Raw genomic sequence first — 12984 nt, forward strand, 5'->3', positions numbered from 1 at the left:
AGCTCTGCTTCTTCAGTGATGGTTGGAGATGTGCTACCCTCATCCTAGTGTATTCACAGCTCTGCCGGCCTGTGACAGGTATGGGAACTGGGGCCCAAGCACAGGTCTCCCCAGAGCGTGGACAAAGGCTGGCCATGGCAATTCCCTGCTGAACTCTAGAGCGGTTGAGTCCTTGGGGCTGGAGCGGACAGAGCCGTGTTAGATCAGCCAGCCTGTCCCCCAGGATTGTTCCTGACAGCAGGGTGGGATGGGGCTGTGTCAGGCTGTGGGCCTGGCTGCTGCCGGGGAGCTGTAGTCTGACGTGTAGTGACTGCCCCAGCCTGGGGCTAGTCTGACAGCACTAGAGTCATTTGCTCTTTGAAGCCTGCTGGGCGGTGACCTGTAGCTCATGACACAAGCACTGAGCGGAGCTGCGCACAGCACCCCTGGATAAGAAACCTACCTACAGCTGCAAACTGTGAGGGCAACAGCCCAAGTGTGCTCCCGTCATGCTGAGCCTCCTGCCTAACGCTGCCCTGTGAGCTCCTCTGACTCCAGTTCTCTCCCAGGGGGCGGCTGGCATAATGTGGCTAGTGTGGGGCCGCTCTGCAGCCTTGGTACAAGAGAGTTTGTGGGTGGGGGAAAGAATGATTCAAAGTCTTCATTGGTTTCCTTGGTTAGCTGGAGAGGAGCCACCTGCCTGGTCTGTTATGGAGAAAGGTGCAGCTGCCCATGCAGCACATCGCACGGAGCCTGTACACAGCTGGCTGCATATGCACAGGGATGCAGCTGTATCTCCATCCTCGAGTGCAGCGGGGGGCAGGACGCGCAGGCTCTTGGAATGTGGGAATTTTCGCCCTCAGACCAGTCCTGGCTGCAGACGCCCTCTGTGTGGAGCATTGCACCTGCACAGGCGGCACGGCATCCTGGAAGTTGGGGAGACCTGGGAACTGTTACACAATTGTAGCTAGTGTGTCTTGGCTTGGACCCAGCCCCTCCTGCACACTGCCCTCGCTGCTTCTGGCCGCATTGCCTGGAGCTGACTCCCCTCTAGGAGGTGCTGTCTTTAGGGGGAGGCAACTTTGAGCTCAGGCTTCCAGCTTCCACCCTCCAGAATGTAGCTCTTCAAATCAGCAGGGGAGGCAGCAAGGTCTGGTGGTTAGAGCACATGACTGGGAGTCTTGACTTCTGGGATCTGTTCCTGCCTTGGCCGCTGGCTCACTGAGTGGCCTTAGGTGTGTCGCTTCCCCTCCCCGGGCCTCAGTTTCCTTATCAGTGAAATGTGGGTAATTTCACTTGCCTGCTGCAGCAAGGTGCTTTGAGACCTGTGGACGGGAATCTGTCTGGACGAGCTGAGTGTTAGTGTCAAGGTGTTCTCACTGCTGACTGCGAAGGGGGTTCACTACCCACTGGAGGACAGATGTAGCTGCCCAGGGTAAAGGCCCAGCGAGAGGCGACTCAGGCTGGGGTGGGTCATTTCATGGCTGACATGCCCACGGTAGAGATGAGGATGGCTGTAATCTGCCCCCTCACATGCCAGCTGGGTGCTGCCCTGGGGCTCCTTTGGAGCGGACAGTGCAGCCCCATCTGTGCCCTCGTGCCTGCGCCTCATGCTACCCAGGCTCTGATTTCCACACTGGGTTTGTCAGTTTGCAGCGTGCGTGTGAGAGACACGTTCCCTCCGAGCTCAGAGTGCAGTGGGCATTGGCCTTGGGACAGTGGGTGGGGTAGGGCCTGGATTCAGTGGTAATCCCTGCTGCTGGGACTCACCTGATCATGGGACCATCTGCCGAGGTGTGAGATGCAACCAAAACACCGCCAGCTCCATCCAGAGCAAAGCTGCCCTTTGTCCTGGCTCATTCACCCTTCTCCAGTGGTCCTGATGGCGTTGCCCCAGTGGGGCACGACCCAGGGTCAGCCACGGGTTGGCGCTATCTCATAGGGTGGATGAGAACATAAGAATAGCCATACAGGGTCAGACCAGTGATCCATCTAGCCCAGTATCCTGTCTTCCAACAGTGGCCAATGCCAGGTGCCCAGAGGGAATGAACAGAACAGGGAATCATCAAGTGATTCAGCCCCTGTCGCCCATTCCCAGCTTCTGGCTGTCATAGGCTAGAGACACCCAAAACATAGGGCTGCATCCCTGCCTATCCTGGCTTATAGCCATTGATGGACCTATCCTCCATGAATGTATCTAGTTATTTTTTGAATGCAGTTATGCTTTTAGCTTTCACAACATGCCCTGGCAGTGAGTTCCACAGGTTGATTGCGCTGTGTGAAGAACTTCCATGTGTTGGTTCTAGACCTGCTGCCTCTTAATTACGTTGGGAGACCCCTGGATGGGTGTGTTGGGGGGGTGGAATAGTCCAGGATAGGGGGCTAGTGTGCTCAGCCCTGCTTTACACATAGGCGCGGAGAGGGCAAGGGACCAGGCAGTCAGTCGCAGAGCTGGGAATGGGGCCCAGGGGTCCTGTGCGCTAGTCCATGCTACTTTCACCTGTGAAAGCCTGAGTTGTATAGAGCGTGGGCGAGTGGGGAATGGCTGGCACCCTTACCCCCGTCTGCCATTCCTGTTGGCTACTCATGCCGACTGGCACAAGAGAGGCCAGCTCTGCCTCCACTGACCACAGGGGCAGAGCTGGCCTCAGTGGGGTGGAACTGAGCGAGTGGGAACTTCAGGAAAGCATCCCACTGGGCCCTGCTATTCCGGTCCTGGGGGCTCACCCAGGCTGAGTCCTGATTGGCAGCTCCCAGCCCTGAGTGCTCCACCCCTGGGCCTTGGTCAGTCTTGCCGGCCCCAGACCCCTTTCCCTTGTGACCCAGTGTGACTGGAGTCTCTGCCGAGGGCCCCTCGTCTGTATGGGTCCATGGAGGGCTTGTGCAATGGGCCCTTGCCAGTAGTGCCCTCTGTTGGGGGCTCCCCCCAGCTGGGCCTGATCCTGGCATGTCTCCCCCGGGCCCAGTGAGTGCTGCGGTACCCGTCGCCGCGTTACAGCCCCCCACCGAATGCGGGCTCCCCCCAGCAGGCTCTGAGTGGCACTTCGCCGGGGAGCAGGTGGCTAAGGCCAGACTCTCGCCAGGTTCCTGGCTGGCCCCCCTCGCTCAGTGCCGGCCTGGCAGCGCTGGGCTCTCCCTGTCGGGCGGCAGGGGCCAGGGGAGGAGTTCCCAGCTCTTTGCAGCTGATATCCCTGTAGTTTCCTGTCTGAATCACATGGCTGGAGCCAGTTTCCATGGAGAAGGCGAAGGGGGTGGGCTCCCGGGTGCCTTTAAGACTTCAGTGTTTTCCTTCTGTCCATGGGAGTGGAACAAAGGGAAGGCAAGTGACCGGCCCCACGCTCTGTGCGCGCTCGCTCTGCCTGGGCACCGGACATGTGAGTGCCAGTATGCGGCGGGGCAGTGCCCGAACGGGGGCGGGTGAGGGGCTGCTGGCTAGGTTAGGACTGGGCCCCCCACCCCTGGTATTTCCTTCCTGCTGAGCAGCCCTGTGGGGGAGATGTTGTGCCGAGTTGGGGACGCAGCCCAGAGCCGGGCCAGCAAACCTGGGCTGGCCTCTGCGGGATCTGGGGGGTGGTCTCTGGTTAGCGCGGTGACATTGGTCTGAGCACTGGCTCGTGGCCCTTTGACGGCAGGGCACGCGGAGCCTCGGCAGCTCCCTGCAGTCGGGGGCTGGCTGCTCTGCGTGCCAGGGACCAGCCGTGCTTTGCCAGCGTGGTACCTGGCCGCACCTGCTCTCTGGGCCAGGGCTTTGCTCCTGAGCCCTATTGTTCTCAAGTTCAGCCTTGTGCTTGGGTATTTACAATAGTCATAATCCAGGGGTTTGGACTGATGTCCCCGGGGACCGGGACAGGCAGCCCCTGTCCCTGCTGCTAGGCCAATGGGCCCTGTAGGGACCCTCTCCGAGTTAGTCAGGCCTTGGTCTCTGCAGAGCAGGGGTCCATGAGTGTCACTGGGCTGAATGGACAGCTGCTGTGTCCTCTAGGGACTGGGTTCAATCCCCTGGTGCTGCCCACGGCCTGTTTCATGCAGACACCGACCTGCGGGCACTCGGTCACGTGGATCTTTGCAAGTCCCCGACGGTTGGGGCTGACCACGCGCCTACTGAGTTGGTGGCGAAGTGCCCACTGGTCTCCTGGATGGAGGCTGATAGCAGACAAAACCCTGCTTGTTCTTGTCGGGGAAGGATATGGCTCCGGGAGAAGTGGAAAGGACTAATTGGAAGCTAAGTCATTCCACAGAGGAATCTCCCCAAGCTACCCCCTGCCTGGGTCTTGGTGGGTTCAAGACTCAGTGTGTGGCCCCCAGAGTCGCTGGGCTGCTGAAGGCGGTTCAGTCTAGGGCCAGCTGCTAGCTCCAGCATTGCTGGAGGGCGATGTCATTCGCAATGCCCCACCCTGCCCCTGCGGCTGCATCCGGTTCCCAGTGCCTCAGCGCAGGGATCTGCAGGAACCCCTGGGGCTGGAGGCTGTGGCCCCTGACGTAGGCAGGCTGTGGGGCACTTGGGGAGGCCACCCACTGCTTGTCGGTCAATGGCTGTTTGTCCTGCTGGGTTAGCGCTTTCTCCTCTCTCTGCTATTGTGACGGCTGAGGAATGCTTAAAGGAATTGAAAGGACAAACCTTGCTTTGTTGCTGCCTTGGCTACTCCCATGTATTCCTGCCTGGCTGCTGCCTGCCAAGAAAACGGGGGGAATTAATGTCTGCTTCCCAGTCAGTCCTGACGGGATGCTAGACCCAGTTTACCCCAGAGCCTTGCCGTGAGCTGGATGGTGCCTGGAGAATGGGCAGGCAGCTGGGCCAGGCCTGGGAAATGTTACCCAGAGGCCAGTCGGAAAGGAGTTGGGGGTGGACGGGGACACTGGGCTCTGCCCTGACCCGGCTTGGAAGCCCCGTCTGTCATGCTGGCCCCTAACTTGCTGCTGTCTGACAAAGGCCGTGCACGTCCCCCCGCCGGCCCCTCTCTAGTGTTTCTTGGCTTGTGCCCTTGGAGGGGGGTCATTGTGACAACCGAATTGCAAAGATAACACCTAATTAACCACACACCCCCACCCCGTGGCGGGTGACTGATGGGGTTCTCAGAGCTGTCGCAGATTGAGGTGGCAATACGTGCTGACCACTAGAGCTGGGAGCAAAAGTTATACCAGGCCCCACGCGTTAGGGGTGTGGGGCAGAGCAAGCCTGGATTAGTGCTTCTACCACAACCTAGTATTGGCTAGCACCCTTGCAGGGGCAAGTGCTGGGATTGGGTGGGTTGGCTACCCTCACTAGGCTGAGTGTGGACAGGGGCGGGGGGGAATTGACCCAAACCCCATGTGGATGAGCCCGTGTGGGCGACTGTCCTGCCCTGGTGCTGCAGAGCTGCCAGCACCCGCTCAGGGCAGGCGGGCGACGTCCTCAGGGATAAAGGAGCCAGGTTACAGGCCCATCAAGTGCTGAGGAAGGATGAGAAGTGCCGAGGGGGTGCAGGAGTGTCTGAGCTAGCGCCGCTCCTCCAGCGGGGCACTGACTCCTGCCTTAGGGGCCTCTCCCCACTAGCGCCCTGGAGAGGAGGCAGCTGGTGCTGGGGGACAGATCTGCCTGCCCATGAGAGGTCCCAGGATGCAGGGGCTGCATCCCTGGATCTCCATGGTCCCCTCTTGGCCCGGGAACAGGGAGGCACTCTGGCGGCACAAGACCCATAGTGGCACCCGGCCAGGTCTTCTCACTGTCCCCTTCCTCCCTGGCCTCTCCCTCGGGGCTATTTATAGGGACTCTGTTAACATCCGCTCTATTTCTGTCTTGCTGAGGGAGATGCAGGGAAGCGAAGGGGGAAGGGGGTTGCTAGGGCTGATCTCGTTTGTGCCTCGGAGCCCCTCCTGGCTTGGCCTGCTCCCAAGGGCTCAGTGCTGAGTCCTGCATGCACCTGCCTTCTCCCTGCTCCACGGGGATCTGACCTTGCAAACCTGGTGGGAGACCTGTGTCCCTGGGGCCTGGCTCTAAAGGCTGCTCTCCACTGCTTTTCTTGGGGGTGATTTTTTTAACACTGAAATAGCTACACTGTGCAGCCCCTAGTGTGGACACAGCTATAGGGATCTAAAGGCGCCCTGTGCCAAGACTGCTTATCCCCCTGTCCTACAGGAACAGTGCACCAGTGTGAGCACCTTTCCCTGGGTTAACTGTCCCCACAATGGGCAGTCAAATCAGCCATGCCTCCTAGCACGAGGATTGGCAGAGGGCAAGTGGTGGCCGAAGCGCCTGAGCCAAAAGCGACAAAGCAATGCAGCCCCGTGGAGTAGTCCTGCCCTGTTGAGTGCGGGTGAAACCGATCGGGCTGTGTTCCATTTAACAGGGCTTTTAGGGGAAATGTTCTAGAAATGTAGAGAGCCTAACAGAGAAGGATGTCCTTCCGCCGTGGCTTTTAAACCATCTGAGAGGATTTAATAGAGAAATCTGCTAGAATTTGTCTCCTGGGTGACTTAAAAATCTCTGACTCTCAAAGGAAGGGCTCAGGGCTGCCTGGAAAATACTGATTAGCAGATTCCTGAGGCTTTGACCACGAAATCTAACTGCAGGGACTGGCTCCCATGGCTCCTGGAGAGCAGCGGTGAATCTTCGTCCCTGGGGAGGGAACTAGAAATGGAACCTTCCGAAAGAGAACCAGGGACTCAGGTGAGAGGAAAAGCCAGAGTAGAAAGTCCATGGTGCCTGGTGGAGCCCCGATCATGAGGCCAGAGCTGTGTGGGAGTGACAGGTGGTGAGAGTGGAGATGGGATGAGAGCCCAGCAGTGAGGGGAATTAAGATACTGGAACAGTTAACCAGAGAGCTGGTGGACTCACCATAGCTTGGAGATTATGTAGCTTTCTGTCAGACATGCTGTAATCCAGCTTCTGGGATGGGTTCCATCATCTAGGTGTGCAGGGGATGAGGCGGCTGGTCATGGAATCCCCTTCTGTTATGGGCCCTGGGGAGAACAAGGCACCTGCACTGTCCTCAGCATGCTCGTGATGCTTGCAGCTCTGCATTAAGACAATAACTGTAATCAAGTCTCAGGCTTCAGACAGGTGCCTGCAGGGGTCAGGACGGAATCACAATTGGTGATTGGGTTGGGAAGGAATCACAGATGCACAATTGGTCAGATGTTTTGGGGGGATTTTCCGCCTTCCTCTGAGGCATCTGAGATTGGCCACAGCTGGAGACAGGACAGTGTTGTGGGTGGTCCAGAGTCCTCTGTCTAGATGTTTGGGGCTTGCTCCCATGCTCAGGATCTAACTGATCACCAGGTTTGGGAACGAATTTTCCCCCAGGTTAGATTGACTGGGACCTTCCTCTGCAGCATGGGGCACGTTTTTTCTCCAGGAATCACCTGGCACATCTCATCTCATCTCATCAGTCCCTGCCATTCCAGGGCCCCTCAGTCCCTGCTGCTCTCTACCTGTGGCACACAACGCTCTAGTCTCCCAAGAACAGAAACGTTGTCAAACATCACGGAGCTCCATGCGGGGTGTCTGGGTGGGGTTCAGTGGCCGGAGGACACAGGCGCTCAGACTGGCTGAAATCTAGGAAGGGGCAGGAAGAAGTGCTGGGAGACCCGCCCAGGGGGTTATCTAGCAATCTGCCGCTGCCTGGGGTGGGGCAGGACTGCGATATTTAGTTCATTTTTGTGGGAGCATTTTGGGGATCGGAAGGGGACATCTTGGGTCTGTGAGCCTGCCAGCAGCCTTCAGAATCCAGAATGAGAGCCCTGTGAAACCAGCTTCGTTCCATCCGGCCTGCTCGGCTGGCGGCCTTTGCTCGTGTGGGGCTCTGGGAACTGGAGTGAGGGGTGAGAAGTGCGTGGCTTTGCAGACTGTGCCTAGACTTGCGGTGGCATTGTTGTGGCTCTTGCATGACACGTGGTGCATCCCCTGCTGCACTCAGCTGTCTGTCAGTGGGGTGCTCCCTAAGGGAAGACCCCAGGTCCCAAACCCCATTGTGATCTGATCCTGCTGCCTCAGCGGAAGTCTTGCCATTGATGTCAGGGGAAGCAGGGAGGGAGATCTTGATGTTCATGCCGAATTCCCTTTGCTCTCCCTTCCTTGGCGTCGTGCTCAGGATGGATGGGCAGTGCTGAGTAGGGAGGGTCTGCCTGGCAGAGTGAGCCCTCTGGGCACAGCTGGTTTCACCTGTCAGAGCAAATCCTTGAAAGTGGTGGCACGGGATTGGCATAAAACCTACACAGCTCAGCACAGGCCAGGGCTGCGTCTCATCAGAAAGCCTTACTTTGCGTTAAGCCTCAGGGCTAGTGTATGCTACACTCTGCACGTTGCTCCAGACAGCCGCAGAGCACGCCACGCAGGTCTGTACACACACATCTTGTCAGCCGTGTCTGGAGTACTTGTGCAAAGCTGTGATACCAAAGTGATTCGATCAGCTAGCCAGGCCACCTGCGCTCTTGCTGCAGACAGCACTCGGCTGTCATCTGTTTCTGGTTAAGGTGTCACCAAGTCCCGTGTGCGTCTGCACTCGTGCACGTGCACAAGCACGCTCCTTGCTGATCTTGCAGAGGGATTGCTCTGTGTGTGTGGGGTGGGCCACCTGGCTTCAGAGCTTGGGAAGAATGGCAGGAGCCCGGGGTTTTCGGCCTGCTCAGAGAGCAAAGTGCAGGGCTCCTTCCAGCTAGCAGCATTCCAGTGCTGGGGTTAATGGCTGGCTGTGCTCCTCGGTTCTGGCTCTGGTGGGATCCGGGCTACAGAGCTCCTAAGTGGCACAGGCAAATAAAGTAGCTGTTCCCTGGGTTTCTACAGGGTGCAGGGAGAATGCTCTACAAACCCCTCCCTCCCTGAACTCTGATGGTTCAAACCCAGATTTTCCTCCAGGCCTCTCCTTGGACTTGGCAATTCAGCACAGACGGTGACACTCCGAGACCAGGCTCTGGGGGTGCTGGTCGCATTTTGGCCCAGTAAGGGTGTGGGAGGGCACGGAGACTACAGATCCCAGCATGCAATGCTTTCTGTTGAGGCAGATCACATTGAGGTGGCGCATTGCATGCTGGGATCTGTAGTCCCCATGGGCTGTACCCCATATTAACCTGGAGGTCTGCCATGGTTACCCTCTAGAACCCCCTGGGCCCAGATGCACAGACCCAAATGACTGGGTCTGGGTAGGGCGGCTTTGTGAGCGACCCCTCTCAGGGTGGGTGGGGTTGAGGTGGCAGGTGCAGAGGTGAGGGGCTGTTGTGCAGCATAGCCCAAGTAGCGTGTGGGGTGAGGTCCTAGGGGCTGGATCTCTGGGGCGAGGACGCAGCTGCCTCGCTGTCTCTGTCCCGCTCAGGCTTTCTTCGTGCCCGTGAGCCTCTCCCCGGGCGGAGGCTGGCTGCATGGGGCCGTGTTCAATCTCTCTGGACCCGGGCTGCGTTAGCGATGGCAGGCGGGGGGGCGCGGGCCCCCGGGCTGCGTTAGCGATGGCAGGCCGGGGGGCGCGGGGCCCGGGCTGCGTTAGCGATGGCAGGCCGGGGGGCGCGGGGCCCGGGCTGCGTTAGCGATGGCAGGCCGGGGGGCGCGGGCCCCATGCTGCGTTAGCGATGGCAGGCCGGGGGGCGCGGGCCCCGGGCTGCGTTAGCGATGGCAGGCCGGGGGGCGCGGGGCCCGGGCTGCGTTAGCGATGGCAGGCCGGGGGGCGCGGGCCCCATGCTGCGTTAGCGATGGCAGGCCGGGGGGCGCGGGCCCCGGGCTGCGTTAGCGATGGCAGGCCGGGGGGCGCGGGCCCCGGGCTGCGTTAGCCATGGCAGGCCGGGGGGCGCGGGCCCCGGGCTGCGTTAGCCATGGCAGGCCGGGGGGCGCGGGCCCCGGGCTGCGTTAGCCATGGCAGGCCGGGGGGCGCGGGCCCCGTGCTGCGTTAGCCATGGCAGGCCGAGTGGCGCGGGCCTCGTGCTGCGTTAGCCATGGCAGGCCGAGTGGCGCGGGCCCCGGGCTGCGTTAGCCATGGCAGGCCGGGGGGCGCGGGCCCCGGGCTGCGTTAGCCATGGCAGGCCGGGGGGCGCGGGCCCCGGGCTGCGTTAGCGATGGCAGGCAGGGGGGTGCGGGGCCCGGGCTGCGTTAGCGATGGCAGGCCGGGGGGCGCGAGGCCCGGGCTGCGTTAGCCATGGCAGGCCGGGGGGCGCGGGGCCCGGGCTGCGTTAGCGATGGCAGGCCGGGGGGCGCGGGCCCCGGGCTGCGTTAGCGATGGCAGGCCGGGGGGCGCGGGGCCCGGGCTGCGTTAGCCATGGCAGGCCGAGTGGCGCGGGCCCCGGGCTGCGTTAGCAGTGGCAGGCCGGGGGGCGCGGGCCCCGGGCTGCGTTAGCAGTGGCAGGCCGGGGGGCGCGGGCCCCGGGCTGCGTTAGCCGTGGCAGGCCGGGGGGCGCGGGCCCCGGGCTGCGTTAGCAGTGGCAGGCCGGGGGGCGCGGGCCCCGGGCTGCGTTAGCAGTGGCAGGCCGGGGGGCGCGGGCCCCGGGCTGCGTTAGCAGTGGCAGGCCGGGGGGCGCGGGCCCCGGGCTGCGTTAGCAGTGGCAGGCTGGGGGGCGCGGGAGCTGGTGGGGGTTGTGCCAGGGCGGCTCTGGGGGGCAGTGCTCACTCAGTAGTGGCAGCACCCGGTGTTGGGCAAGGCGTGGAAGGGGCAGCCCGTGGCTGGGTGCAGAGGCAGGACGGTGGCATGCCCAGGGGAGGTGGCCCGGGTAGAGATCTTGGCAGGATGGGCAGTAAGGAATTGGGGATTGTCTGCCTAGCAGCCACTCCTTTCTCAGCACAGCAGGACTCGTCATGGCCCCTCTAGCTCTGCACGCTGGCTCTTGGGAAGGGAGTGGCCTTGCTAGGCTGCTCCGATCCCCCCTGGCTGATGGGGTCTCCTCCTCAGGCCCAGCAGGGGTGGGGGTGGGGGAGGAAGCGTGGGGCAGGGGGGATGCAGCTGCCACCCTGTGGCCTGCTAGTGGCAGGTGCATCAGCTGGTACCTGCCCATTCAAATTCAGACCTTCCCCTCTGTTCTGTGTTGGTGAGCCCCCACCCTTCCGGGAAGCCCTGGGGTTGGACTGTCTCATGGTGGTTTTGTGGGGCTGCCTACCTGGGCCCACCCGCACCCTCCTCCGAACTCTGTGCTAGGTCCAGTATTGCTTGCTCCCTGCCTCGGCCCCTCTCAGTGGATACACACTGCCTGCTCTGGCACCCTTGGTTTGTCATCCTGCTTTCCCGTGGGAGGGCACTGACCTCAGAGCAAGGGGTGCAAAGGGGCGTTGGAAATGAAGCCTTCATTGCTCTTGTGGGGCAGGAGGAGAGAGGGAGTGGGGGATGCAGTGCATATTAGTAAAACTGAGACTTACAGTCCTGGTAGGCCAGTCTGGGCAGATGCTAGGCTGGTGCTCTCTCCCCTCTGCCCCGACCACACTGCACTCTGCTGGTGCCCCCTCAATCCTGACCCTCAGCCCCCGTTGTTATCCATGCCCTGTCCCCCCCAGCTTGGCTGCTGCCCCTCGATCCTGACCCACAGCCCCCTCCTGTCCTAGCCCTGGACTCTGCTGGTGCCCCTCAGTCCAGCCTTGTCCCAACCGTGGTGGATTTTGTGAGGCTGCCTCTCTCACGGGAACTGTTCGTCCTTGAGCCCAGTCTCTGGAGGTGGCTGGTCTCTGGTGTTGATTGTTCCTGAGGCATCTGGGGTCAGCGTCCTGAGTGGCTGCTCTCTGCTCCCTGGGTGACAGGAGGGGCAGCAGATCTCTCAGATGAGGCAAAGCTGGCTGGGCTCAGTCTGGGGCAAGGTGAGGATGTGGGTGTGACCTTCCTGCCTGGCTCTCCTGCCACCACGCCGATGCCCAGCTGTGGGTCCTGCCTGTCGGGGGTGGGCACGGGCAGGCCCCTGTCTGAGCCCAGGTGCTGTGCCCCTTGCAGCAGGCCAAGGGCCGGCTGGTTCCATCTACTGGATGCCTGATCTCCCGGGCCCTGGGGAGAGCCAGCAGCTGAGGCCCACAGGCTGACAGGGAGCTGGCAAGGCCGTGGGGTGGGCAAGTCTCTGCAGGGCACAAAGGTGGGGCCTTTCGACAGATGGCAGAGGGGGACATCCAGGGTGGCTGTGCCGGGTGAGTGGATCAAGGCCATCGACGGAGACTCTGGGAACTGTGCCCTGAAAGGCTGGGGCTGAGCTGAGAGGGGAGGAGGCAGAGAGCCCCCCATCGTCTGGGCTGCGCTTAGTTTAACCCCTTGATTGCTGTGGGGTGGCCACTGGCTCCCTGCACCAGCCCTGTTGGAGCAAGCCCATCGGCGCGGCCCATGGCACCTGCCCTCTGCATCGGGGCCATTTCTTGGCAGGTGGCTCTGGCAGCTGCGGGGGCTGCCAGCAGCACGGGACACTTCCAGGTGGACAACTCTGCACCTGAACAGCTCCCCATGGGGGGCAGCTGAGCCAGCCTCCTGCTGCTGGCTTTGGTCTCCATCTTGTGGGGGCTCAGGCAGCGCTAACTGAGGGAGGGCCAGGCCTGCCAGCCCGAGGCTGGGATAAAGCCTGGGTCATCTAGCAGGGTCTGGGGAGAGCACTGTAGGAACCCCAGCTGCTGTTTGCCTTGCACCTGGCTGCCGCCCTGGCCAGCGGCTCCGATCCCTCCTACTAGCCCCACCTGTGTCCCTGCCCCCTTTCCCCTGCCCTCCACCAGCTGACCTGTGTCATCCCCGCCCCCCCGCCTTCCTCCATCAGGCAGCCCTCCCACTGTCCCCTGCCCCTGTTCCCCCATGGGGCTGGGCTCCTACCCTCCCCTGGTGCCCTGCTCTGCACAGGAGGCACCGGGGGTGGATATTCATGTAACTCAATTACCTGCATGCTCTGTCCTGCCAGGCTGGGGCCTCTGGCTCCCCTTGGAGAGGGAGCCCAGATGTTCCCGGGGGTGCCAGATGTGCGCTGGCTGGCCAGGAAGTGAGCTGGCCCAGCAGTTCCAGAGTGCTTGGTGTCTCTGGGGAAAGCGTGGGTCCATGTGCAACACGTTTACCCCAACCTGAGCGTGAGGCAGGAGCTCCAGCCTGGGGCATGTCTAGGGCC

General features: G+C 61.5%; 1 protein-coding gene across 4 annotated transcripts in view; it reads left to right on the forward strand.

The window, feature by feature from the left end:
- Positions 1-12984, forward strand: part of RIPOR1 (RHO family interacting cell polarization regulator 1) — a 130254-nt gene that overhangs the window by 55588 nt on the left and 61682 nt on the right. For 2 of the 4 annotated variants that reach the window (XM_050922340.1, XM_050922341.1), the window contains exon 1: positions 3179-3353. The exons of the other annotated variants lie outside the window; for them this stretch is intronic. In XM_050922340.1, the coding sequence (XP_050778297.1) occupies positions 3194-3353 (160 nt within the window). In that variant the 5' untranslated portion in view covers positions 3179-3193. Of the gene's footprint in view, positions 1-3178; positions 3354-12984 lie in introns of those variants that run through there. 4 annotated transcript variants of the gene reach the window in all.

The sequence above is a fragment of the Gopherus flavomarginatus genome, chromosome 14, assembly GCF_025201925.1.
Source record: "Gopherus flavomarginatus isolate rGopFla2 chromosome 14, rGopFla2.mat.asm, whole genome shotgun sequence".
In the NCBI taxonomy this organism is placed as follows: Eukaryota; Metazoa; Chordata; order Testudines; family Testudinidae; genus Gopherus; species Gopherus flavomarginatus.